General features: G+C 42.2%; 2 protein-coding genes across 14 annotated transcripts in view; one reads left to right on the plus strand and one right to left on the minus strand.

Moving 5' to 3' along the window:
- Window positions 1-2,771: 2,771 nt before the first annotated feature.
- TM2D1 (TM2 domain containing 1) lies at window positions 2,772-23,068 on the minus strand. 4 transcript variants are annotated; one of them, XR_008468069.1, is made up of 8 exons: window positions 22,904-23,068; window positions 21,705-21,774; window positions 19,302-19,410; window positions 14,989-15,080; window positions 11,438-11,511; window positions 10,088-10,206; window positions 3,840-4,005; window positions 2,772-2,993 (listed from the first exon to the last, which is right to left on the minus strand). XR_008468069.1 is itself a non-coding variant. In XM_054211966.1 (7 exons), the coding sequence occupies exons 1-6, from the start codon at window positions 23,066-23,068 to the stop codon at window positions 10,096-10,098; spliced, it is 621 nt and encodes a 206-aa protein (XP_054067941.1). In that variant the 3' UTR covers window positions 2,772-4,005; window positions 10,088-10,095. The 4 variants fall into 4 exon arrangements, 1 of the variants encoding a protein (XP_054067941.1); XR_008468068.1 differs by adding an exon at window positions 4,482-4,541 and having other exon boundaries at window positions 2,772-4,005; XR_008468067.1 differs by adding an exon at window positions 5,175-5,376 and having other exon boundaries at window positions 2,772-4,005.
- Window positions 23,069-25,447: 2,379 nt separating this feature from the next.
- Window positions 25,448-26,014, plus strand: part of PATJ (PATJ crumbs cell polarity complex component) — a 156,718-nt gene continuing 156,151 nt past the window's right edge. For 8 of the 10 annotated variants that reach the window (XR_008468023.1, XR_008468024.1, XM_054211585.1 and 5 more), the window contains exon 1: window positions 25,477-25,574. The gene's annotated coding sequence lies outside the window, so the exon portion shown is untranslated. Of the gene's footprint in view, window positions 25,575-25,787; window positions 25,807-26,014 lie in introns of those variants that run through there. The other 2 variants (XM_054211587.1, XM_054211588.1) reach the window with 2 other exon arrangements.

A 26,014-nucleotide genomic window follows, 5' to 3' on the forward strand; every position in this document is an offset into this window, starting at 1 on the left:
AAAAAAAAAAAACAAAAAAAACCCCAACCCCGAATCCTTTGGAACAATATATAGCACATTAATGTTTTACACACAACAGAAAAGAGGCCCGGATCCAGCAAAGCCAAGTTCGGAGTCACGCTGGAAGCACAGGAAGGGCTGGAGCGTTCGCTCCCCTCCGAGTGTTCCTGTAAGCTCCTGCTGGAGCGGAGCTCGGGTCCGCTCTCACGACGTGACTCCCCTCCCTCCCAGTCCCCCGAATCTGGCGCTCAATATGCACGAAACACTTCCATCTTTAAAAAATAATTGAAAAGGTGCACCCTGAAGTTCACTGGATCGATTCCTCTGAATTATTTTATTTAGAAGACACTTCATTGTGTCAAAGATTTAATGGAGAGGTTACGATGCCCAGCCTTCGGAATGTCAATGCATTAAAACGGAGCGTTGCAGGGAATGCTAAAATCCTCAGTAGCGCGCGCCCGAGCAAAACGGCCAGATTTATGAAATATGAAAATTATTATACAGAGTTTAGGTAAGACAGAGGCTGCTGGGGGAGAGCAGAAGAGGGGCCAGAATCCTTCTGCGTGTGTTTTACAAGTCGTGGGATGAAATTTAGCAGCCTCGCGACGGGCTCTTTTCAAGCGTTCCCTTCCCAAGCTGTATCTTTTGACACGTGTATTTTTACATGAGCGGTATTTCCCGGCACACTTGATTAAATATCTTCCCTTGTTATTTATTGCCCATTAAACAACGTATCTGCTGCACGTAGCTTCATCAGACAAAAGATCCCCGCTCTCGCGTGCAGCCCTCGGCACGTCTTAGGCCAGAGCCGTTCACTGCAGCGATCCCGACGTGGGGCTGCAGCTGAGAAGCTTTGAGCAAACTCCGGCAGCGCAGATCAGGCTTCTCTGCTCATTAAGTTATTATTTCTGCTATCTCAGAATTACCCTCCTTTACTACATTTTACACCTCTTGGTGCGCGCGATAAGGCTATACTACAGAAGATGTCCAAAGGTTTCTCTCTCTCTCTCTGTCTCCTTGGGGAATCTCTCTCCGGGTGCTGCAGGAACAATTGCAATCCACCAAAGTACTGCCGGGCTGTAAAGTTTCAAGTGAAACGGAAGGGCGGGGGGAAGGAATGACAAGTCCTTTTTACTGAAATTCTCTCCCCAAATGGATTTGGCAGAGCCCGGCTTTGCCGCTCTCAAAGCAAGGTTTATCATTTGCGCAGGCTGCTGCCCGAAGGGGGAAACGATCTTTGAAGTTGCTGAGTGATGGAAGGGGCTCCCCCCTCCTCTCCCTCACACACATTTTTTTTAAGGGTGGAGACTGGGAGATGCTCGCCTGCCCTGAGTCAGGAAATTACATGACAAATTAAACAATTATGTGTTTAGGTGCTGAGCATCTCTTTAGAGTCAAACATGCATTTAGCATGAATTCCACGGGCATTTACGCTTTGCCCCGTCACCTGTAATTCTACACTGCGTTATTTTGCTGCACGTCAAGAGCTTCCCCGGTCCAGTATCTACGCCCTGAAGAGATTTCTTTATCGTTTAACTTTATTACAGAAGGCACTGCCTGGACACTGTTGGAGTGACAAGGACTATTTCCTTAATTACTGTACATTGATAATAGCATTTACTCTGGCAGCTCCAGCGCTATTCAATCAAGCAAGATTCAATACAAAAAAGCTGATTTGCCAAAAAAGAGATTAGCATAAGTGCCTACAGTCACATTCTATTTTTGAAGGTAAAGCTACTGTGTCTGTGAGCTTTCTTGTGGGAACTTTATAAAGAGAGATTAATCTAGTTTATCTCCTTCAAAAGATATTTGGGGAAATCGCAGAGAGTCACTGTTTAGGCTCTTTTGGTAAGAATATTCTATAAACATGGAAAATAAAAGTGCTAATCGGCAGCAGGAAGGTATTTTTTTTTTCTCTTATGTAGACGTAGACATTTGTTGTGAAAAACTCCGTGTTCCCCAGTTTGCAATCGCTGTTCTTTGTCATTTAATCAAGTGGTGACTGTAGCTGTTGCACTTTAAAATTAAATGCTATTATTTATGGTAGAACTTGTTCTAGTTAAAAATGCAGACCTCAGCACTGCGTACGTTTGCAAGCAGAAGGTTAAGCAGGACATTTTAAATGGTAAAGCAAAGGGCTTAATCAAGGCTGAAGAGCAAAACGCAGTGGGATAACAGATATAGTAAATAGGCATTAATCACCATACAGGCTTAATCCAGGTATTAGGCAGTCTTGGGGCTAATACGAAGACTCACTTACGCAAGGACTCGTTCTACCAAGCCTGAAGGAAGTGAATAACTTTATTCTTGGGAGAAATTTCACCAACGCTGCAAGGCCCTCGCAATATCAGGCCTACATTACGGCTTTGTAAAAGGATCATCGCACAATTCTTTTGCCTGAAGGGGATTTCAGAGTTAGGCTTGTGGGGGGTGTGGTTCAAGAAAGGAAAAAATTGAATGGCCAGAGCATAAGGAGCCACTTTTTCATGTTTGTTTTTTTTTTTTTTCCCCCCTGACACTATTACTGTGACATCAAAATCCGAGCTAAGCACTTCTTGCCAAAGATGGACCAGATAAAATCACAAAGGCAGTATCATCTCATGGGCGACAGCTCACTGTCTTAGTGACAAATTTAGTGACTACAAATCCAGGCTTAGAAAATAGTCCTTCCCTAGTCATAATCCAGCACTCGCACCCTGGATTTGCGTTTAACTACTGGTGAAGTAAAATTTCAGTTTCAAGAAGATAACAGGACACCCATAGGTACAAAATTCACTATACAAAAGTTCTTTTATTAGATGCTTAGAAAGATTAAAGTGCTTCCACATCTAACATCAAAAATTCCAAATCTTTATACAAGTGGACATGTCATCCGTACTGACGCAGCAGGGCACAAACCCCAGCCTCCAGCCCAGGGTGGGTTTTGGCGTCCTGGTCAAGTTTGCCCCTGAAACGGAGCAGGCAGACTCATGGTAAGCACCACACGACCTACCCTGAGGAAAGGGGAAGGAGATGGAAGTGGGAAATGGGGTAGATGGCCACGGTTTATCTATTCAAGGAATAGCAAGATGAAAAAAATAAATCCACAAACCTTTAATTGTGAATGTAGGAGAGGGACAGTGATGTAACTGTTCCCAGGGAACACTATTCTTATTTTGTAGAGGGAGGTGAGCCAAGATACTTAAGCTCTAGAGAACCTTTAACACAGGAAGCTATTTATCATAACAAGCTTGGTTGATACTGCTCCCATACTGAACCAATTAGATTAGCCTATTTCGTCATACTTCATAACTTGGGATGATAGGTTTCCAAGCATGGTACAGTGCAGTAATTGAATTTTGATCAAACACACATGGCCCATAACCCAGTATGTGAAACTTTCAGAACAGTTCACAGCTTTTAAATATCCAGTCAACATGTTGCCAAAAGTACAGGATGTACTTGATGCAAGTGGGAGAGGAGGGGGGGAGCACGAGTCCACGCCGTAACTTGGTACAGCTGTAAAACAAACATTTTTTTGTTCCGATTCTGTTCCTACTTTAGCAAAGGAGCTGGGAGGAAGACAGTGAATGTCAAGTAAGTCGTTTTTCTCCCCAACCCCCACACCTCCCCCCGCACACATTTCCCTTTTAACATTCTTAGATTACCACAACCTTTTAAATTCACTATACTGTACTTTCATACTGTATTAGACACACCAGCAATTATGTTTGTTAGCATGACACATCCATTGCTTACACTTGGTTAACAAAATAACTTAGAAGTCACATGCATCATCCTCTTAATAGGGTTATAATCAATGGGACCATGGAATGAAAGCCCTAAAAATTACCCCCCACCTCTGCATTCCCCAAGCTTCTGCCGCTGCCAACACAATCCATATGGTGGGCAGCCTCGTCAGGCTCAAGGTGAACACTCAGTCAGTTCTTCGCAGGCAGCGATCTCCTCTTACATGTTCTTGCCATGTTTTCCCCATGGTAAACCCAAGGAACTTTGAAGAAGACTCTGCGTAAAGGAAACAGAATACGTGAATAAAGCCATCCCTACGGCTCTACTGACTCGGGGGCAAAGCACCCACCGCAGAACAGGTTCATGGCATGGAAAATGCTGTGCCACGCTTTCTTTTGAGCGAGTAATGGCTATCCATATCAAAGCTGCTCTCTGGCCTACAGCTAAGAGTCTGGCGTGCTTAAGCAACAGAGCAGGGTATCACCAACCTCTGCATATGGTGCTGCCAACTTCTTTCTCAGCTTTGAATGCTTTGACCTGAAAGGCAGCTGGAGGCAGCTCCAGGCATCTCAGCTACCCGAAAGGGAAGCACCAGGGCAGCCAGCGCCTTCGCTTTCATTGAGGTGGTGCAAATGACATAAAAGATGGGGAATTTCTGCTACAGCCCTCGGACGAGTGTAGGATCTGACGGTTTACCCAAGCGCTGCTAGTTGCACTCTGTGGATCCTCTGCCTCCGAGCCGTCTCACACACCTGCTCTGGAGTACAGCTGTGTTGGAGAGGCAGCCACAGGTTCCAAGGGGAGAAACGGTGCTTTTCAGAGGGAATAAAACGCACATCTCATTTAGGCTTGCTGTTGGTCGGGGACAGGTATATTGCCCCATTACAGCCACCTCCCTGTCAGAGTGCAGAGGATGCGCTGGATCCATCTCCCTCCCCGCCCCACTCCCCACTAAGTTACGATGCTGCAGAGAAAAGAAAAAAAAAAAAAAAAAAAGAAAAAGAATTTGGTGTTCAACTTATCAGACTTGGACCAAGCCTCAGCTCAAACCAAGGTTAAATAGGCCTGTTCTAAGCCTCTTAAAGATAGGATTTATATAGTAATTAGAGTAATGGAAACTGATCTTTATAATTTTTATACTGCCTAAAATTCTGCTGTGTCATATGCATCTGCAGAGCCTGAGAACTGTGCTCCTCGGAGAGTGCACTGCAGTCTTGAAAGCAGCCATTCAAATGTATATATAATGGAGAATTATCGGAGCATGAGTATGTTCCAGATTATAATGAAGCACGAAGAATAAGAATCAGAAATCCTGGGAAAAGCAAGGAGTTTGTGTTTGAGACAAGCAGTATTTTTTAAACACTTTCTTTTGTTGGGAGTTTACGGAACGAGATCTTCATCACACACGGTGCAAACAGCATTGAGGCTGCCCTTTTTATTCTTACATTTCCTTTCTTTTCCTTTGCTACAGTCTTAGGTCTATAGAGTGCGCGTAGTGCAAAATGCGTCTTGGCCAGACAGAATCCTCACATCCACTTTCCAGTTTCCTCTGTCGTACAAGGAAAAACACCGGAGCACTAAGTCTTTGCCGTTTGATAAAGAACAACTTCAGAAGATTTGGAGATCTGATAGGGGGTTTGGCTCCACCTTCAGGAAGCAGAAGGCAAAGAGACAACACGGTTTTAAGTTTCAGACATACTTCCTGCAGAAACTGAAGCCTACAACCCCCTCTTATTGACATCCACTGCTCCCCAATGTGTCTTTGCTTCATACATATAAAAGTTGCCCTGATCTGATGCTGTGACATTTCTCCATACTTGATTCAGCTCTGAAGAGTCCAACTCCTCCTAGAGGTACTTGAGAACTTGTGGCAGGATGGCCAAAGGTAGCTGATACATGAACAAAGAGAGATGATACATGAACAAAAGGAAACGAAAAGCAGCTCTGGGGTGAAAAAAAGCAGCTGCGACACATAGGATGTCATAGAGCTGTATCAAATATTATCAGCCATTTACCCTGTCAGTGCGAAGGTTTCCATATAGAATGCAATTTTCTTGTAATTCACGGAGATTAGAAGGGTTCTCTGGGTAACACAGATTGAGAAGAAGAAAGTGGGAAGAGTCTTGATCAAAATTCAGTCTAGAAAAACACTTAAGCGTATGTCTAAAGTTAAGCTATTTTTTGTCCTCAGATTCAGGCAGAAGATGCAAACAGAATAATCTCTTGCATTTCACCTCTTGGCAGCCTCTGAAGCAGGTTGAACCCAGAACATAGTAGCTGGTTAAAAATCACGACTTAAATGAATTTAAAGGATGCATTTTTTTAAAGCAGCCATGTAGCGACCATTTACAAAACTGAAAATGGCAAAGTAGTTAGGAAGGAGACTACACCGAGTTTGAAAGACTATATGACGTATTAGTGAAATAACAGGCAATCACACAATTAGTGACAGTCCTATGAGGCAATGGAAACGTATGGATGCTTGCAAAATCCTGCCTTTGGCATTTCCCCAACTGGGTGCATAACCACCCAACCTTATTGTGTTCAACATCGTTTTCTGGAGGAAACAGGTTTGAAAACTGCAGAGCAAGCAACAGGAATGGTTCTCGGTGCAGAAACGGACTAAACACCTAATGAATCTAAAAATAAAATAAAAAAAACTACTGAGAAAAGATGCTAGAAGACTGAATAGACATAGCTGTGTAAGCAAATATAACTGAATATACTCTTGAGGAACAAAGGAAACAATTCTTGATGGGGTGATAACAGATGTTCTCCAAAAAAATTCTAACGGAGCATTTCAAACACAAAGACCTTCCTGTGGAGCTGAGAAGTTTTACTGGCACACGTACAGTAATACATCTTTGGAAACATAATGAAACCTAACATTTAAGGTGTTATCAGGTCCTGAAAGCAGAAGTGATATCTTCATGTAATAAGTAGTGGGTGGTGGTGGAGAGGGAAACCGTCAGGATAACAAAATACTGTCACAGGAAGTTGCCATAGCATAGTTGTGATTTAAATTGCAGGAGGAATAACTAGTCAGAGAGTTTCTTCTAAAATATCTCAAAATCCACTCTTTTGGAAAACACGAGTGAAAGATGCACAGGTTGACCTAACTGAACAACCACAATCCAGAGTAACTTATTAATACAGTAAGCACAATTAAGTACAACGACTTTCACACTGTGTGAGTGACTGCAAAGTGTCCAAAGCTGAATGCTTCTACCTGCTTCTGCTCTTCCAGATCATGGTTAAGCATATTGCAGAAAATCCTAAAATGGACTTAAAAAAAAAAAGGACAGGTTTATAGAATCATTTGCGCAATGACTGAACTGCACCGATACTTAGGGAAGATTTGGATTTTACTCCTGGCATGGATCTGCAGCATCTCCAGCGAAGAGCTTTATACAGTTTTTTAAAGGCTAGGCACTTCAAATTCTTTTTTTAAACTCTGGTCTTTACTTTTTATGTTCTTTATTTTTACAGATACAGAATAATACTTCTCTGTCTTGTTGGAATGTTGAAAGGATTCCCAAATATCTGCAAGGCCAGCAGATATCATTTTATCTGGGAACGAGACAGGAGGATGACATAGTACATTGTCTAATTATTTTTATTGCTTTGCAACTGTTTTGGGGAAAACAATCCAGAGAGATTATTCCAGTGCAGTCAGAGCGATCGGAACTCCAGAAACACTAGGATGGACAACTTGATTGACAGGAGAAAGCTAAAGCAGGCAGCAACACAGAAAATCATCATAGGACAGACATTTTGATAAATACTACTGTAGCCAATTTATTATTAACACAGTGGGACAGCTTTACATCTTGCATCACACTTTTCACAGCCCTTATGGTAAACATGCCATAGCTGACAATTACAAGATGAAAACAAAGACCTCACTAACTCTCTACTGGCCCCGCAGTACTATCTGCTTACTCTGTTAACCCTCTCTAAACTTCAGCTAGGCAACTCAACAAGCATATAGAAACGCAGATATGTGCGTTCAGATATAGAACATAACTCCAGCAGTATCCGACACAAGTTCCAAAGGTGGCACTAATTCTAAAAGGCTTTACAGACAAAGGAGAGGGTTGCAAAAGAAGCGGAAAGTTGTTAGTACAAGATTGACGATCAAGTGGAATACCATCTACAGGAAAGAGAAATAACATTTTGCTAAGGTTCACAATGTTGCTCTGTCTGGTCACCCGTGGCTTGCTTCCGACTGCTGTGACGAAGCAGCGCAGTCCTGACAAGAGCATGCACTGGTATCACGAACCACAGCGCATCAGGATGAAAGAATCCCATAGCAGTTTCTATTTCCTGGATTAGTGGACACACATCTTCTGTTTCTACAGAAACACTGTAACTTGGAATAACAAATCCTTCTTTCTGCTGGCTACTTGGTTTCTGGGATTAACAAACTATCTGATGGACCTCGTAACCATATTTTCATCTGATCCACACAAAATAGCTCCTGTATTCTTTTACGGATAATGAAGCACAAGACAGACTGCTGAAATCATTAAGTCAAACCCTCTGCTACTTTTACACATGGAGATACATTTTAGAATGAAATCCTGTGTGATGAGTTGCCCAAGGCTATTTTTTTATTTTAATGTCCATGGTATCTTCCCGCTTTCACAGCTATATTATCAGCTTCAGGGTTAACAAACAAAAAGCAGACAAGTCACAGGATGATCTTAGCTGTGAGATTTTATTTGATTCAAGCATTTATTTTCCATCCACTTCCTGTCTATTTCTGAAAGTATTTCAGGAAACAAAACTGACATGCACAAAAAGCACTCAGTGAAAGAGACAAAAGGGAGAGGCAACAAATATCAGGCAAGGGAACGAAGCTAACAGAGCGTTCTTGTCTCTTTGAACCCACAAGTAAAACGCATGTTAGCAAGTATTCCAAAAGTACATCTTTCTTGTGTGAAGGAAAGAATTAATGTTAAGCACAACGTATGCTTTGCGGTTTATTCTCATTACATGGTACGTCAGGTTATGCCAATTTGGAAGAAAACAGGATTTCTTTACAAAGCTTTCTGTGCACCAGTCTTAATGTAGGTTTAGAAGAGACTAAAACCCACAAATTGCACTTTAAAAAATCAATTTAGGAATCTTATTTTTTGTAATTCCCTTGAAAATACCGTTTGTGGACACATTAGTAACATTTTGAAAGTTTTGTCTGAAAAACAAAAGAATAGCCCAAGTTTTTGAAAAAAAATCTACAATGAAGTATATATCACGTGGATTTCTCACTCAGTTACTACCAGTTTTCATTAGAAGGTGAAGGGAATGTTTAAAATTGGTCAAACCACATGAAGATTCTGTTGACGTGTTTTCTGTCTCGGTGTGTGTATATACTTTTCTTTACAGGAATGTCTAGGTAAATCTTGGTTGTCCTAAAGACTTTGGTCAAAAAACTTTAAAGGACGCAGAATTTATTTCACTGAAACCCAACTGATCTAAAATAAGAACCTTTTAAGGGCTTTATTGGTACAAAGAATTCTCTTTTTTGACATTCTGTAGCTGTAAAACACATGCACCAATTTCTTTTCAGAAAAAGAAGGTATTTCACTAGGGATGGTGGCAAGGGAGGAAACCCCCCCCATCAAAATAAGCAGAATGATTATTTCCTATTCTAACATCCAGGCACCCCAACAGGCACCCTCCTTTTTTGTGATGTGTCATCTACGGTTCTATTTTTTATGCATACACACGTCTACTGTTGATCAGCACTGATCAAATTTTGCAACTTGACCGAAATTTGTCTTTAAACTTTACAGAAACAATTATTTCAATTAATAGAATTTCACAGGATACACCAGCACCCAATTTAGGGACGTGTGGATTTTAAGTAACAGGATAGAAAGAAAGGCAGTTTCTGTGGTTTGGGATATTTAAGTTCATTTACAAACTGCCACATAGTTACGAAAACAAACCCCAGGTGTAATCCTGGCTCACCCACGCTAAAACTCTCATCAATTTCAACGGACTAAAGATCAGCATAGTTGTTCTGAACAACTTTCTCCACCTCTTTATAAACTCTAAATTATACTTAGACACAGAACAACACCAGTGCAAATTGCAAAAGTCTGCACATTTCACAAACGGTACAACTTGGCAACAAACCACATGCTCGCAGAAACAGAGCAGCCACAAAGAAACCTGGCGCCTTTGAGGTAAACTCATTCACTTGAGGAATTTTCATATTTTATCATCTTTGTTCAATGTACATTTAATATTCAGCTCTGACGAACTGTAATTAATAAGTCATCAGCAATTTCAGTGGACAACTAGATCCATCTGCGAACATAAAATGCACCTATACATTCGTGACACTTACTGCCAGGGTTAAGGATAGGTCTGCATTTTCCTGAACGTTGCATTGGTAATAGTGAGCCGTGTAAGCCTTGCTCCATAGTAATCTATAATGTAACTAGAGCCATCGGAAGGTCCGACGATCTACGAGAGAAAAAGAACCAAGACTTTTCAATATGAAGTGAAATATACACTTTGTGCTAATGTCTCAATTACAGCTAATTTTCCCATCATAAAATTAGTCATGCTTAATTAGTCAAACAGAAACTAGATTTATTTTGAAGTTATGCTGTAGTTTAACTATTTTAGCAAGCACTGTCTCAGAAGGAACATTTCCCTAGGGCTTCTAATCAACCAAATTACACAGCCAGGCGCTGGTACTAGGTTAAGCCGATGAGGATTTGAGGCACAAAATCAGGCTAACAAATGAGTGGGCTCCAAACCACTTTTCTTAAACAAAGGAGGGCAGGCAGGAGAGAATTAGGTTGATGACAACTATCTTTGAAATACGGCACAGGTAGGGAATGGAGAGAAGGAGAGAAGATCATGGCTTTTTTGTTCTGGAAATGCTAAATTGATGTGGGGTCACCAGGGAGATGAATAAGGAGAGACGAAAGATACTCTCAACTGTATCTGTAAGTGATCTGAGGCAACATCACTGCGACAGCACAAAAAGGAATTTGAGAATGCATGTACTTTAAAAGACGTATATACAAAGACACATTCTTCTAAAATATTTTTCTATAAACCCATATCTGCCGTGCATTTTAAGGTCATCATAGGCAATTTGTAATTCATGCTAAATGGATGCACTGTAGAACAAGCCAATTTGGCAATTCCATGATGTCACAAGATGTCACCCCGGTGGGGATTTAATGACCATGAATCCTACAGTCACAGCTCTCAGGTGATATGGGACTTATATTTGGAGGAGAGGCAGCAAAAAAAAAAGTGGCGATGTCTTCTCTCCTGCATGCTGCATGGCCACGCCAGATGATGGGCTTCATCAGCATAAAGCACATGCAAATGCAGAACTTCAGGATTCTGGGAACAGCAGGTCATTGCACGCAAAGTCCAACACTCTGCATCTCATAAAGAGCTCGCAGGTTCTGACAAAGTGAATTTACGGTGTTATAGCTTCCAAGCTATTCATTATGAGTATTTATAGATAGCTAATCTAATTTTTAATTCAAACAACAAATATATTGATATTTTGTATCTATATTCTACAACATCAATCCACAAACAGAGCTTAAACAAATGCCTTTAATTTTCAATACACAAAGGTTCTTAAGGCTAAAATGCTAACAAAGAATTAGCAATCAAAGCTTTAACAAACACAGATTTGTATCTTGTTTTGAGAGCCCTGACTTACCTGCATTGAAATAAGTATGAAATCAATTAGGCTACCGATTCCACAAAATCCTACAGTGCAGAACTTTAACAAACCTAAAAAAGGAAAATAAAATTTAACTGTATCTTTAAGCCTGTCACTACGAAGTTCACAGGTTTCTGGTGACAATCACATCCCAACTCTCTCCCCATCCTGCAAAATATATATACACACACATATCTAGAAACACACCTATGCATCTTTAATTATCCAGGAAAAAAACAAACTGCAGATTGACATTTCTATATCCTGAATACACTTTAAAGATATTAAGCATTAACAATTTATTTTTTTTAACAGATACATATTCTTAAACAAGGAAAGGCAAAAGTTGATAACCAAGTTACTGGAAATTTTCTTTTCTTTGACGGAGGGACAGACAGAAAAAAAATCCCAACTTGAGCTGCAGAATTTACTTACGAATAGAAAGAGACTTTCTACCATCTTATGAGTTGCAGCACATACTGATTTGATTTTCAGAACATGCTACTTTGTATCATTTTTATATTTTTGCTGAAATAGGAATTTATTTTGAATATATATATACATATATATAAAAACACTTCCTTTTAACTGGTATTCAAAAATGTTATTTTTTTGTATGAATAAATGAAACATTAATAGAAAATACATGGGAATAGCAACTAACAGATAAATGTTTCATTGGAAGTTGCCATGCAAGGCAGACTTCATTTGGAAAATGCCTTCAGAAGAGGGAGGCTGTCTTAAAATTTTAATTTTTTTTAATATCAGTAGCTTCTTGTACAATAAATATAATACAATAAGTACTATATATATTGTAAGTAATGCTTCAGCTGAATTAGGCAAACATCTAGGTTATTTTGAGAATGAGATGCTCCTTGTGAAGCCATTTGTCTCTTTACCCAGGCATAGACAGTGTGAAGAGCAGTGTGTATCAGTCAGTTGTAGGCTACGCCATACAGGGAAAACCCATTTCCCTGCTCAAAAGCACGTCCTTACTGTGCTTACAGGCGCCAGCACAATTCCAAGGCATGAGAGAAAGCACGTTGATGAGATGAGCCAGTGCAGCATCCTAGAGCACCCCTTCCCCACAGCCACCACGTGCGCTGTGCTGCGCAATACCTGCTCGTAAAACCTCCCGGCTGTTCTGCAAAGAATGAGCCTGCTCTTGATCAAACATCTGAAGGTTTCCTGACCTTCAGCTCCTCCTTTATGCTTGCCCTCTCTCAGAAGCAGCAATCTGTCCTGCACACCACCTCTCTCCCCCATGCCCTCTTTATGAGGCTGCACATGGAGGAGAGCGGGGGAGTAACTGCACGCTGCAGGGAGAGCATCCCACTGTCTGGATGTAGCTCCCATAGTTGACAAGATGGAACTAGCCTGATTTATAAACTCCTGGGAGACAGTTTATAATCTCTCCACAGAACAACACAGTAGTGGGAGAAAACAGGGAAAATACACCTAACAACCATGAAGATGAAAGAGTAGTAGCACGATGGACTTTCGGCTGATTAGAGGAAAAGCCTATGTGCATATTAAAGCACTTAAATGTGCCAAAAAACTAAGTATAAAATTGTTTAAAACTACTTGTTCCCAGTGGCTGATGTGCAAGACTTGCAGTAGCCACCCATAGCTAGTTCGGGTACCAGTACCAGCAGCAGTGTAACAAAACACAGGGGAAACAGCCAGCTAAAGAAACACTAACCTTGGGAAATGACAGTTAAGATGACCGAATAATGTCAGACTCTGGTGAACAGTTTACTTTGTTATTACCTGCACCAAGTGCAGTCACCATTTAAGATATTTATCTGTTACCCTCCTTATACCATCTCCTCTCAAGCTCTGGTCCTGAACCTCACCATCAGTTGGCATTTTAGGAACCCAGCAGTTCTCTTCCCACTGCTGGTTCCGGCAGCAGCTCCAGTTTGCTTGAGGAACCGGCTACTCCGTTATGTTCCTGGATGTAGATGAACTGTTTCTGAACCTGGCATGTGTTTCTGGAGTGCAGGGTAAAGTTGATTTTTTTCTTCTTCCTCCTCACTTCCCTCCCCACAAGCAGATCACACTGAGAAAATAAACTGCTCTAAAACAGAGAGGGAAAAAATAGTGCTCTTACGCAGTAATAACTTATGGTTTAGTTCACAGTGTGTGGGAGAGGAAGAGGCTGCCTTCCTGATTTCTTCATATTCAACAGCTTGTTTGTATTTGTGCTCTCTTTAAGCAAAAGAGAAAGAAAAAAATAATCCAAAACCACTTACAGTCTTCATTGCACTTGTTCAAAATATTTCAATGCTATTACCTTCCTTAACCATTTTTTGCCAAGGCATGGATCACCTAAAAAAACCCCAATCAACCACTGTCAATGAATCCCATTTATGAATTTATTTTTTCCTTTCCTACTCTTACCTATTTGGTTTTGTCATCTTTACCTTTCAAAAGCTTGAAAACTTAACTTTGAAAGAGTTTAATTCTGAGTCTTTTAACTTTGGTTACTGGGTACAGTATATTCCAGTAGGGTTAACAAGCATGAGCCATAAAGAACTTCCATATAGGAACCGAAGATTTATACAACTACATTGCTATAATATATTACAAAATGATTACTGTAAATTATTATCCCAAATCAAATGATGTAACAAAAAAATGCACCTTATTGACCACTTCCAAAAATATATCTTTTTGTGAAACAGACGGACAAAGTAAGAACTAATTACAGAATCTCAGGGAAAAAAAGACACAGATGTTAACACAAGATTATCAAGGACAGACAATATTATTAAAAAAACAAGGGTTTGCATTTAAAGGGCAGAAACTCAAAATTTAGCTGAAGTGACAGTAACATGTATAGCTTTTTCCAATCCGTTGTTCCATGCTATCTAGACTTAGATTTACTCCATTCATCCAGCTCAGAAACAAAGAAAACCCTAGCCAGTGAAAGCAGTTCTAATACACTAAGGTATTTTCATTATTTAAACGCCAGTGCCGTTATCACCCTGGGAATCAGGTCCTAAAAACACTAACCAGAGGTAAGTCTTATTCAAGGTCCCAGCTTCGGCAGAACTCTTATTAATACTGTGACCTATCTTGAAGGTATGCATTTGCCAGAATAAATTCCAAAGCCCAAAACACTAGGTTTATCACAAAGTTTGTCCAGTATTTTCCTGGTAGAATCAAGCATCATTTAAGTAGCTGGCTCATCAGTCAAAACCACTTCTGTTTCAGCGCCTCACAAAGAATGCTGCGGTAAACATCAATGCAAAGCATTGCTTTGCAAACATAAAGCAAAACTATTAATAGCAATAATCATGTTTGCTTATTAGGATTTTATCTGTTCGACAACTATATATCCATTTGTCACCACTCACTCCAACAGACTAGCAGGCTTAGGATAATGCAGGATTTTATCTTACTTGAAAATAAAGTAAGGATTCTAGTTGTGAATATTGAAACTATGACTGCCAGCCTTCATTACTCAAAATATAAATATACACATACAACTCAGTCATAACAATAAGCTTTAGCTCAAAGAAAAAACAAAGAAATAAACTTACCCAATGCAGGATAGCCTAGATAAAATCTATCTGCTCCCAACCATCCAAGAAATAAGGACAGAGCCACTGCCACCTTGTAGGAGTATCCATTTCTGTCAAAAGAAACAAGTAATGTAGACAATGCAAAATATATTCACTTTTGAAAATTAAAGTAGTGACTCATTTGCCTGCTGCTTCAGTTAAAAAAAAAAAACAAACAAAACAGACTTGTTATTTATCTTCAATTAACGGACACAGAATTATAATGTCAAGCTTTCAAACTGGGTAGGCATCCTCCCTAAAGCAACCTCAGCTGCTGCAACTCAAGTATACTCTTGCAGAATACAGATTATTCTGAAACAAAATCATGATTTCTTGTCAAGAAAGACACAATTCAGTGGCTGATACATTCCCAGTTTTACAGAGCACTTCCTAATAGTTCAACCCTACTGAGACAACCCTAGAAAGCTAAGAGGTGCATGCACACTGTCTGTAGGCATTAGTCTCGCACGCAGACAAATCGAGGGGAACAGGACAGACAGGTGAGATGTCAGCAGAGACAGTAATTGCAATGAGATCTGAAGGAGAAATGAACCATGGCCACTGGCAGAAGAAGCTGCAGGAAGGATTCAACAAAAAGCGTAAGTCATGTATCCATTTACTACGCTCTGATGGCACAAACTCACAAATAAAAAGAACTGTTGAGAGTACAAAGGTGTACAGTGGGAGAGAGGAACCCTAAAGTTAAGCATCCCATGGTTACTCATACAAAATACACAGATACAACAGACTTTTTGAGATTTATACTAATTGGCACTGTCTGTGCCAACAGCTGGAGTGATGTGGCCATTAACCACCTCTAACTTTTAGTCATTGCTCATGTGAACTTTACGCTAATAAGCGAGCTAGAAACACAGAGCTATCAATACTAGAACTTGCTGCATTCTTTGCTGCATTGGCGAACAGCTAGCTTCTGAAAAGAAAAGCAAACCCAAATGTGATTAGAACTTCAAAAATATTAAATAATTCACTGTTTTGATACGTGCACTACTATGTGCCAGCAATTACTTAATAAGCCCAAATTAAACTCTTCGTTGACATTTGAATAAAACATAGAGTTTTACAAAGACAGTAGATAAGAAAGGTCCAAGCACCTTTATTAAGCACTTTCAATGCCAAATAAAGATCTAGCTTTTTGCTTATTACCTAGATTTACTGACTTTAAAACTTAATGGCAACATTAAGTGATTAAATCATGACTCTTACCTCAATATTTGTTACTTAGCACTTATTAGCAACACAGAACATTCTGGGCATTCCTGGAACCTAATGTAACGTAAATTAGCGTCTTTAGAAATGTCTTCTTTCCACTGTAAAGAACAACTAATGGTTTTATTTAAAAGTTGAGGTAAACTGTTGGAAATTGTTTATCAACTACGAAGTGTCAACAACCCTCCAAGGACGCTAAAGCATAAAAAGAGCTCGTACATGAAAGGTGGGAACACAGTTTAATTTGAGATCCTCCTGATCAAAACCAGTAATAAACTGAGCACTGGCCTGTACATTGAGATGATTTTAGAAGCAGAACAGTCTGCAACCTAGTCAGCATCAAACTGACGGGCAGATGAAATCTAGTATGAAGTGGAAGCACGTTAATACTGTAACAAGGCTGCATCCACTCAAGTAGAAAAATAACACATCCCAGGCACCTAAAGGAATTTCTACAATTGGGTAAAAGGTGCAATTTCTTTTCAGTTGCTCTTCTGAATTTTTCTTGCTTCTCCGCCTCATCCAATCTTTATTTTTTTCTGCATAGATTTCTTCCAGCTGCCACGTGAAAAACATTTTCTTCCAGCCCTCCCACACCAGCTGGTAATATGCAGGTACTGCTGTAGGTCACAGTGGTTTCTGTGCTCAAAGACCTGTCCACACTGAACTTCATGAATTTCATGGACTACCATTTGATGGACCCCTCGCCTGGAATGGCAATACTTGAGCAATGGACATTTCCAGTCTGCAGAATCAGGGCCTGCACTGATATTAAGCAAAGTACACGACAGAGTGCCAATTGTGGGAATTACAGAATTTGGCAAAAAAATCTACCTCCAAAACATCAAATTAAAAACAACACAAAGCAATCCTGACTCCCAGTACTTCTTTGCTGAAGCAACCTTTTTAGCGCTTACAAGCTTTTGTTTGAACTAATACTAGAGCAACCTGAACACATCCACTTACACAAACATACAACATCTCCTGGTCTTGCTCTAAAATAACTGGATCCCAGAACTGTTATCTGGACTGTTGTTAAATTACAGTTTTGGCCAAGGACAACTTGATGATTCGCTCCTTCTAAAAGGTAGGGACAGAGATTAACCTGCTGTTCCCTTGCTAGGACAATCCCGCTATGGGAAGATGCCTTCTCAAACCAATTTTCTGGTTAAATGAGGTGCACTTATTTCTGCCAGAAGACAGTTACAGTTTCCATCAAAACTCAGATAAGATGCTGGAAAATCTCCAAAAAGCAGTAGAAAGGGCAGGCCTATTGTTGTAATATCAGGCTGGAGATTCCTGCTTAAAATAATGTTTCTAACACAGGCCATTCAAAATGGCTTATAAAAGGCTCACAAAATGATAATTGATTAGACTGCTTTTTAAACAAGTGTACATAAGAAGAATGGTTAATATTAATCTTGCTGCCATTTCTAACTGGCTTTGGGGCTTTATCAAGGGCATGCTTGCGTAACTCTTTACATTCACAGCTGTATTTTACTGGAATTTTCAGAAAGCCCACAAAGGGTCCTCTTCCCCTTCTGCCATACTAGCAGGCGTGGGACTAGAAAAGTCACAGCAAATTCTTTTGGTAGTGTAACCATTGATTATTTCATGGTAAATAATAGTCACAATCAAGTAACAGACATCGTAAGGAGGACAACATTTTTCTGCCTACATAGATTTGGTTTTTTTTAATTAATAAATGTAAAGAAAAACTCCATTTAAAAATGTTTCTACAAAACATTACACCAAAAATATATGTATACTAAAAAACCTCCAAACGTAAGAATCACTGTCTACTCCAAAGAGGAAGTAATTTTATTAAACTAGTATAGCTCGTCTTATTCTCAGTCCCCATCACAGATGGAACTGAAACGCAATTGTTTCTGGACAAAAATGTGACTGAAGTCTAGTTTGCTAGCATTTAAATTTGATTAGATGTAATAATATGTTTTCTTCAATTTGCTGAGCTTTGACTGTTGAGAAGACTAAATATAGAGAAAATATTTATGAAACTAAGAGGCAGAGCTGTACTTCTTAGTTAGGCAAATTATTGAGCAGTAAGTATCACATCGGAGTTATTTGCCCACTAGTGTGACAAGGAACACCCAGCAAATATTACTGGAGTTTTAATTTCCAAAGATTCCAGTAGGAGAAAAGAGAAAAGCTCCTACGTGAATCCCACAGAAAAGAGAAACAAATGGCACTGACAGGTGTTTGCTGATCATTAGCATTGGTCAGTTGGAACATTTATTGGTATCCAGAGCTCTCCATTGCTCACAACGTGCTTTAGAAAAACTAGGTCCATCATTTTCATGTTTCAGAAACAGGCTTTTAAAAGACACAGAGGACTTGATTAAATACAAAGGGTGTTTAAAAATAGCAAACAGTTCCTCTAAATGAGATTTTTTTTGAGGAATTGTAAAGAGACTTAAACTCCCCCAATATCCATGCATACTACAACTTAAGCTGCAGCTACAGGCACACTTTAAACTGGCAGGAACCAGTACTGCCATTGAACAGAGCAGCCCAGTCCAGCCCTCCTTTCTCCACTCTCCCTTATCCTTGAGTTGCCCTCATCCTTGTGCTGGCACAAGCACTTGAAGCGACTGTACTGTGACTCAACTCAGGGAACTGATCCAAGTCAGCTCAAACCCAGATCAGTTCCCTGATTCAGTATAGAGCAGGGTATGTCAGGGAAAGGGATGGAGAGGTGTCCACAGCCAGATCATTTCAGCAGCTGTGCTGATTTTAAGCGTACGTGAAACATAGCCTTAGCAATTGGGGCAAATTTTTGCCAGGGTAAAGTACTAACTAAAGCAAAGGTAAAATACTAAGGTAAAGCAAAGACATGAACATAAGTAAACAAAGAAAAATGTGTCCATGGCTGAGACAGATTTACTTATAAACATGCATGTTGTATCTTTATACTACTTATAGTACTGGGCAATGTGTGTACAATTCTGCCTTATTTCTTCTTCTACTTCTGTAAACACATCATACTATTTTAGAAAAACTTCAATGCGAAAACAAGTTATTACAGAAAACAATAGCGTACTTACACACTGCGACATGCAATAGGCTTGTAAAATCCAACTTCATGTCCCGTAAAGACTTTTTCTATGCCAAGGTGATCTTTGCAAGTAATATTTGGTGCTGGCAGACATTGAACTGAGGACAAAGAATTATTTGAAATTAAGCAGTAACCACTCGGGTACTGTAGAGTTTTTTTGACAAGACACAAGTGAAATATACAAATGAAGTTATACTGTGCAACAGTCTCAATACACAGCACAGTACACACAGACATATTACTTTTTAAAAATATATTTTTTTAAGCCAGTCCTATGACTAACTTGTCTTTTTGCCTGATACACAGTGAGCAAAATATACAAATCTAATTGCTGCCCTAGTTCTATTGTAATTTCCATTTTGGTTCCATTATGAGTCAATGGGAACTCTGAAGCTGACATACAGAAAACATTTTCACCATGAGAACAGTCAAACATTGGAACAAGCTGCCCAGAGAAGTGGTATCGTCACCATCCTTGGCGATTTTCAAGATCTGACTGCACAAAGCCCTGAGCAACCTGGTCAGTGCCAATGCTGCTTTGAGCAAGAGGCTGAACTATACGACTTCCTGAGGTCTTTTCAACCCCAATTTTTCTATTATTCTAAGTTAAGGCTTGACTCTTAAGAGAACCAAAGTGGAAATCACAGCAGAAAGTGACATCCGCTAAAAGTTTGCAATTGTATTACCAGTATATTAGTCACTCTCCGGTGCTGAAGTCTGTTGTTTTAAAGGGAAAAACCCCCATCCTTTACCCACTTTCTATCCATTTTCAGTATTTGTGAGTCCTGTTGGTTGGCTCCAACAAAACACCAAGACAGGTTCAACGTTTCTTTCCAGATTTCCCAGTTATACCTACAGACAAGAAGACTAAGATTTGGATTTTTTTTTTTAAATATCTATCCATAATGCATAGGGACTAAAAAAAAATTAATTTCAGGCCATCAGTAACAGCCAAAAAATACGAGCTATGTCTGGACTTATCTGCTATAAAGTCCTACATGGATGTTACTCATCGATGTGCCTAATTGAGCACATTGAGACAATTACAAAAACCCACATTCTTTCCTGTAAAAAAAAAAAATTAAGCAAAGAAAGCAGTGCGTTCTTTTATTTAGAAGAAACCCACGGCAGTTGAAATATATTAATATAGGAAAGGCCACAATTTTCCTGTCAATGCCATTTCAGTAAGGCTTGAAATCTGCTACTCAGTGAGACTACTTGAATGCTTTGAATTAAACCCCTATTTGTTTGGGTGATGGATCCCAGAAAGATGTTCAGAAACGGTAGTGCTTCAAGCATGATCCAAAAGATTAACTTTTTATTACTCAGCTAATACTGAAACAGGAAGCGACGTAAATACCGTGGGGAAAATCTAAAACTGCTATGTGAGTAAAATAGTCTATACAGACACAGAAAACAATGTTAATTCATGTAGCAACTTCTTCCACTCGGAACCTTATGTCCTGTTCAAATGTACAGTGTATTAAATACAATCACATGGTAAATGGTTGGACAACTAATAATTTGAGTTGATCAGTCTAAAAATACAGAATCTTCTTTCTGCTCACTAACTGGATGTTTATAATCAGGGACATGATGTCAAAGATGATGTAAAGGACTGAATAGCTGAAAAAAGGATCCATTTTGGATAGTACTTTCATCCAGTCTCTGAAGTACTTGGAAAACCTTCCCTACCCCTGAGCATCCCAGTGAAGAAAATCATTCAGCATTTATGGAAAAGAAAATACAAAACAAACATACACCTGTATTTTAAACATGAGTGCACATAAAGCAAAACTCTTGCGCCATTAGCTAACGCAGAGACTATTTATTTCAATGCCTGAGAACATCAGAAAAGCTAAACATATATAGTAAACAAAGTGATCAATTTAAGCATTTTCCTGTTGTACTCCGAAAGCACATCAAAACTTAACATCAAAATAAACGTGTTTTCAAAACAGAGCCTCATGGCACCAAAAACTCCTGATGATGGAAGGCACCATGTTTCCTTAAAAAAAAAAAATTAAAAAATGGAAGATTTTGAAGGCTGTTGTGTCACGTGTCAATTCTTCTAGTAAGCATATGCAAAATCAGTATGACAGAAATGGCTTGTTTTAATCACAGCAGTGCAGGACAGAGCCTAGAGGATATAACATACATTGAAGAGATTTACCAGAAACCTCACTTATAAATGTGCCAATCAGAGACAATGTATTTATTCATTTTTAGTAAAGCATCCAATCCACACAAGTGTTTTAGGCTTTCACACTAATGATATTGCTAATCCCATATTTTATAAAGCTCATCTAGCAGATACACAAATGCATAAATTTAACACTTCGTTGGAAAATGGAACTACTGTCAATATAGGTTAGAAGTTAGAAATCCTTACCATATGCTGTGTGATTTGTACAATTCATTGGTTCTTGTGTACTGTTGTCTATTTTAGGCTCATCGCACATATATGTTCAGGTAATTGAGGAAAACATTTTTCATATGAAACACTACAACAGGTGTTACAGTAATTTATTCCACCCCCTTTAAGCCCTGGGGATTTAAGATGCACCTTGATGTTAGTTTTCCTTCCTACCCATCCCCCAGACAGGAACAGCACATTACCATACAGCAAATCTGCTAATCCAATTTAATACACCACATATTGCATAAGCTCCATGTTTAATTACTGCTGCAGTTAGCACTACCTGAAGGAACTACAATATTTATCAGTCACGGCCGGTGTATTTGAAGGCAACAAGGTAGCACGACTAATCTAGTCTTCTTCCCTTATTTCAATATCAGAGTACCATTACATTGAGGCATTTGGTTGAGAAGATTAAATCTACAGTAACATACAAAATTCAAAGAACACCTAGAAATGAGCATCTGAAATGCCAGGAATTTGGACTAGAAAAAATCTGCGCAGGAACTTATTTCCAGAGGTCTGAACTCCCATGGCCAAGCAAAGCAGGAGATGAAGTTAGCTTTTTCAAGATTTGCTTTGCTGACACTTTTGATCTGCAGCTACATCAATAACTGTCAGCTACCATCAACAAACATTTTCTGGCGAAGGCCTGATGCGCCTTTGGAGAGCCAGGAACCTCGCAGCTCCAGCCTGTATAACACCTGCGCCCTGCTCCTTCAGACTGTGGAGGAAGACACAGCATTTTGCAAAGCCACTGTGTCGCACTCAAGTGTCCTGCAAAAACCTTAGAAGGTGGAGAGGTCGGGGAGAGGGGAGATCCCATCCCGTGGGATTATCTCTTTGAAAATTCAGACACCCCAGACCTGCACACAGGCACACACTGTACCACCCCCAAAATAAACCTATGCTGTGCCCTCTCCTGCTCCATCCAGCTGAGATCCCCTCGAGGCTCCTTCCCTGAGGCTTTCTGTGAAACCCGAGGGGCTTCCCCACACCCTCCGCCTCCCCCGTCCCCTCACCCCGAGGCAGCCGGGCAAGCGGCCTCCCCTCAGGCAAACCAGGCCCTGAGCGAGACGGCACCGGCACCGGACCCTGCCCTCCCGGTCCCCATCGCCATAGCAACCGAGCCCCCGCCGCCCGCCCCGGCCCCGGCCCCGGCCGCGCTCAGGATATTGCCCCAGCCTCAGCTCGTCGCACTTAAGCGGCGGCTCCGTGCCCACCGCTCCCTCCACGGCTGCGCCCACGAAGCAAAAGAGAAGCAGGATCCGGGCCGCCACCGTGCCTCTCCGCCTGCCCGGCGCCGCCGCCGGCAGCCGCCCCGGCCGGGCGGCCATGATGGAAACCTCCCGCTGCCGTCAGCTGACTCGCCGGCCCCGGCGGCGCGGCGGGGAGGAGCGGCCCAGCGGCGGGGAGGAGGCCGCTCTGCCTGCGGGGAGGGCGGAGTGGGGACCCCCCGAGTTGTTCGTGGGCTGCTGAGGGGGCTGGTTTGGGATTTTTGAGTTTGTTTTTTTTTTTGGGGGGGTGACCTCAGCAAATATGGCTCCCGAGGCAGCTAATGGTCAGCGCGGAGGGCAGAGCGTGCCCCTACTCAAGATGGCGCCGGTATGACTCCGTCGGGGGCCCCGGCGGGCTCGTGCCCTGAGTAAAGATGGCCGCGCCCGCCACCAGCACCTGGCGGGACGGCGCGCACCTGCCCTCACTTAAGATGTCGGCCATGAGGTGTTTTGCTGCGGGTCTGGCTTTGGAGTGGTGTATTGTTAATGATGCTTTTTATTTTATTTTTTAAGTTAATACTAAATGCCTAGAGTGGGCAAGCTTTTACCTCAATCAGCGTTTGCTCTTCCTAAGGTATTTTGAGGTGATTGCCAACTTTTTTTCACTTCCTGGAAGGTTATTTCATGTTTTTCTAGTATTTGGTTTTGAAGGTGTTGGTATTTAAGAGAATGTTGTCATTACACAGCCCTTCTGGGAGTCTTTTGGTTTTATCAGTCCTTATTTTGGTAAATGAATGGTGACTTACAGGCGAGTCTGTCAGTACCAATGAAAAGTTTGTCATAGTCCCAGATATTCAAAGAATCAGTAAAAACGTGGATTTAAAAATGCATGGATCGTTGACAAAGAGCTCAGCCAGCGATGCAAAATATTGCCATCTAACAGCTTTTTGGGAGATGTGTGTAAACTAAACTGGCAGTCTGGAGCTCAGCAGGCAAAGTATGCAAATGAAAATTGATATTCCGTTCAGCAAGGGGAAGAGAAAGGCCAGGGCCGGGGTGTGCTCCGTCATGAACTCGGCCCTCCGAGATCAGGGCTGAGGTGCGCCCACGAGGAAAGTGCCTGGGCTCCGCTGTCTGCGCCACGTCCCTCGGATGGATAAATACACGGCTGGCCGTTCGTCACTGTCAGGAAAACTGTCACCTTGCACGAGCGCTACGTTAATTAAAAGTGAGGGTGAAGACTGGGAAGTTAGGCCTTCGGAATGCGAAATTTATAAAAGAAGGATATTTTCTTAGCGTGTTGAGTCGCCATCCCTGGAGGTATTTAAAAGACACGTAGATGTCGCGCTGAGGGACATGGTTTAGTGGCAACTTGGCAGTGCTGGGTTAATGGTCGGACTGGATCATCTTAAAGCTCTCTTCCACACAAAATGATTCTATGTCAGGTGCCCTAGTGCAATAGCTATTGCTTAGTAAAACAAAACAGGCACTATAGGGAGGGGAAGTCAATCCAAAGTTTTGAGGTAAAATTAATTTCCAAACCTTTTGTAGCCCCTATCCTATGCAACTAGCAGGGCTGTGTAAGATCTGCAGCAAATGAGCTAGTGAAACAGCATAGCAGAATAAAAGTTATTTTTGGAGAGCTTCACTTGACCGTTTTATGTGTGTGTACGTACTTTAAAAAAATCTAAAAGCAAACTACTATACAGGTTTCGTAAGTAGGAAAACTTTGCCGCAGGGACTCGAGCCATCCCAGGCGAGGCACCGTGTCCCTGGGAAGCCGCAGGTGTGTTTTGGATGCTATTGGGAGCAGTGCTGGGAGAGGCAGTTGTCCATCGCCGGTTCTATGATCCGTGGGGAAAGCGATAACAAACCCTTAAGGCCATCGGAGCCCCTGTCCCCCGAGGGCTCTGGCCATCCCCTTCTGTGGAAGTGCTAAGGGCCGTGCTGCTGAGGCCTCTACAGAAATCTGAGTTCAAAACGGCTCTGAATTCATGTCTGGACACCGATTTGCTGCAAATGAGTACACATAAAGCTTTTCTACGGAGTCGACAGCTACTTTTTGCCCTCAGTCTGGTGGCCATGTTGATATGTATGTCCTTTAGGCCTATGATTTATAAATACACGGGCAGGTCAGCATCACCTGAAAATCGCCTCGGTTTTTAAGCTGGGCATTTTGCAGTGCAGCAACCACTACTCCCGGCGGCCAGACCGAGCGTCCCGTCCGGGCCTTTGCCTGCGGGGTCCCGTCCTCCCCGTCCCCTTCTCCGAGCCCCCAGCCGCCTCCACCTCACGCTCTTCCCCACAGCACCTGAGGGCTCGTACCGCTCAGCCGGAGCTCCGCGAGCAGCCAAAGGGTGGTTTGCCGCCAGCGGGGCTGCTCCCTCCGGCCCGGCCCGCCGCAACGGGCCTCCCCGGACACGGTCTGCCGGCGGCTCCCGCCCCCGCCGGAGGGATGCGGCCCGGCCGTCCCCCGGGAGGCGGCTCTCCCGCCGCGCCGCCCCGGCTTCCTACGCCGCAGGTGAGGCGGGATCGTCGTCCCCCCCCGCTTCCCGCTTCCGCCCAGGTGAGAGCCGGCGGCCATCGCGCTGCTCCGACCGCCGCCGCCGCCGCCTCCCGCCCGCAGGTACCGGCCCCTCGCCCCGTCCCTCGGCCTCAGCAGCGCCCCCGGCGCTGAGGGGCGCCCGCCGCTGGTTCCCCTTCTTCCTGCCCGGCTCGGCCTCCCGGCTCCCTCAGACCGCCGTGGGCTCGAGTTTCGATAGAGAAGGCGGCGCGGCCGGGAGCGGAGGGGCGGCCCTCGGCCCTGCCCCAGAGGGGAGGCCTCGCTGCCCTCGACGCCCCGGCCGCCGGCGGGTGCGGTATGTGGGAGGGGGTAGGTAGGGTCAGCTGGTGGTGAGAGCTCTTCCGGAGGAGTTTAATGCCTTCTTCAGCCTGGCTAGTGCTTGGTCATGGCATGGATCCTCGGTAGAAGGGTTTCCTACCGTCTCCTGGCTCCCTCGCGGTGTGATTGCCACCCTGCACTTGGCCGGAGACTCCCACCGCGGAACCCCTTGAGGCTTCATGCAC

Source organism: Rissa tridactyla, chromosome 8 (assembly GCF_028500815.1).
Source record: "Rissa tridactyla isolate bRisTri1 chromosome 8, bRisTri1.patW.cur.20221130, whole genome shotgun sequence".
Classification (NCBI taxonomy): domain Eukaryota; kingdom Metazoa; phylum Chordata; class Aves; order Charadriiformes; family Laridae; genus Rissa; species Rissa tridactyla.

Coding starts and splice junctions, on each gene's coding strand:
- TM2D1 (XM_054211966.1), bottom strand. CDS start 23,068: ATGGCCGCCCGGCCGGGGCGGCTGCCGGCGGCGGCGCCGGGCAGGCGG. Junction 21,775..22,903: donor AGCTGAGGCTGGGGCAATAT/CCTGAGCGCGGC, acceptor ACCTGAACATAT/ATGTGCGATGAGCCTAAAAT. Junction 19,411..21,704: donor TACAAATCACACAGCATATG/GTAAGGATTTCT, acceptor CTTTGTCCTCAG/TTCAATGTCTGCCAGCACCA.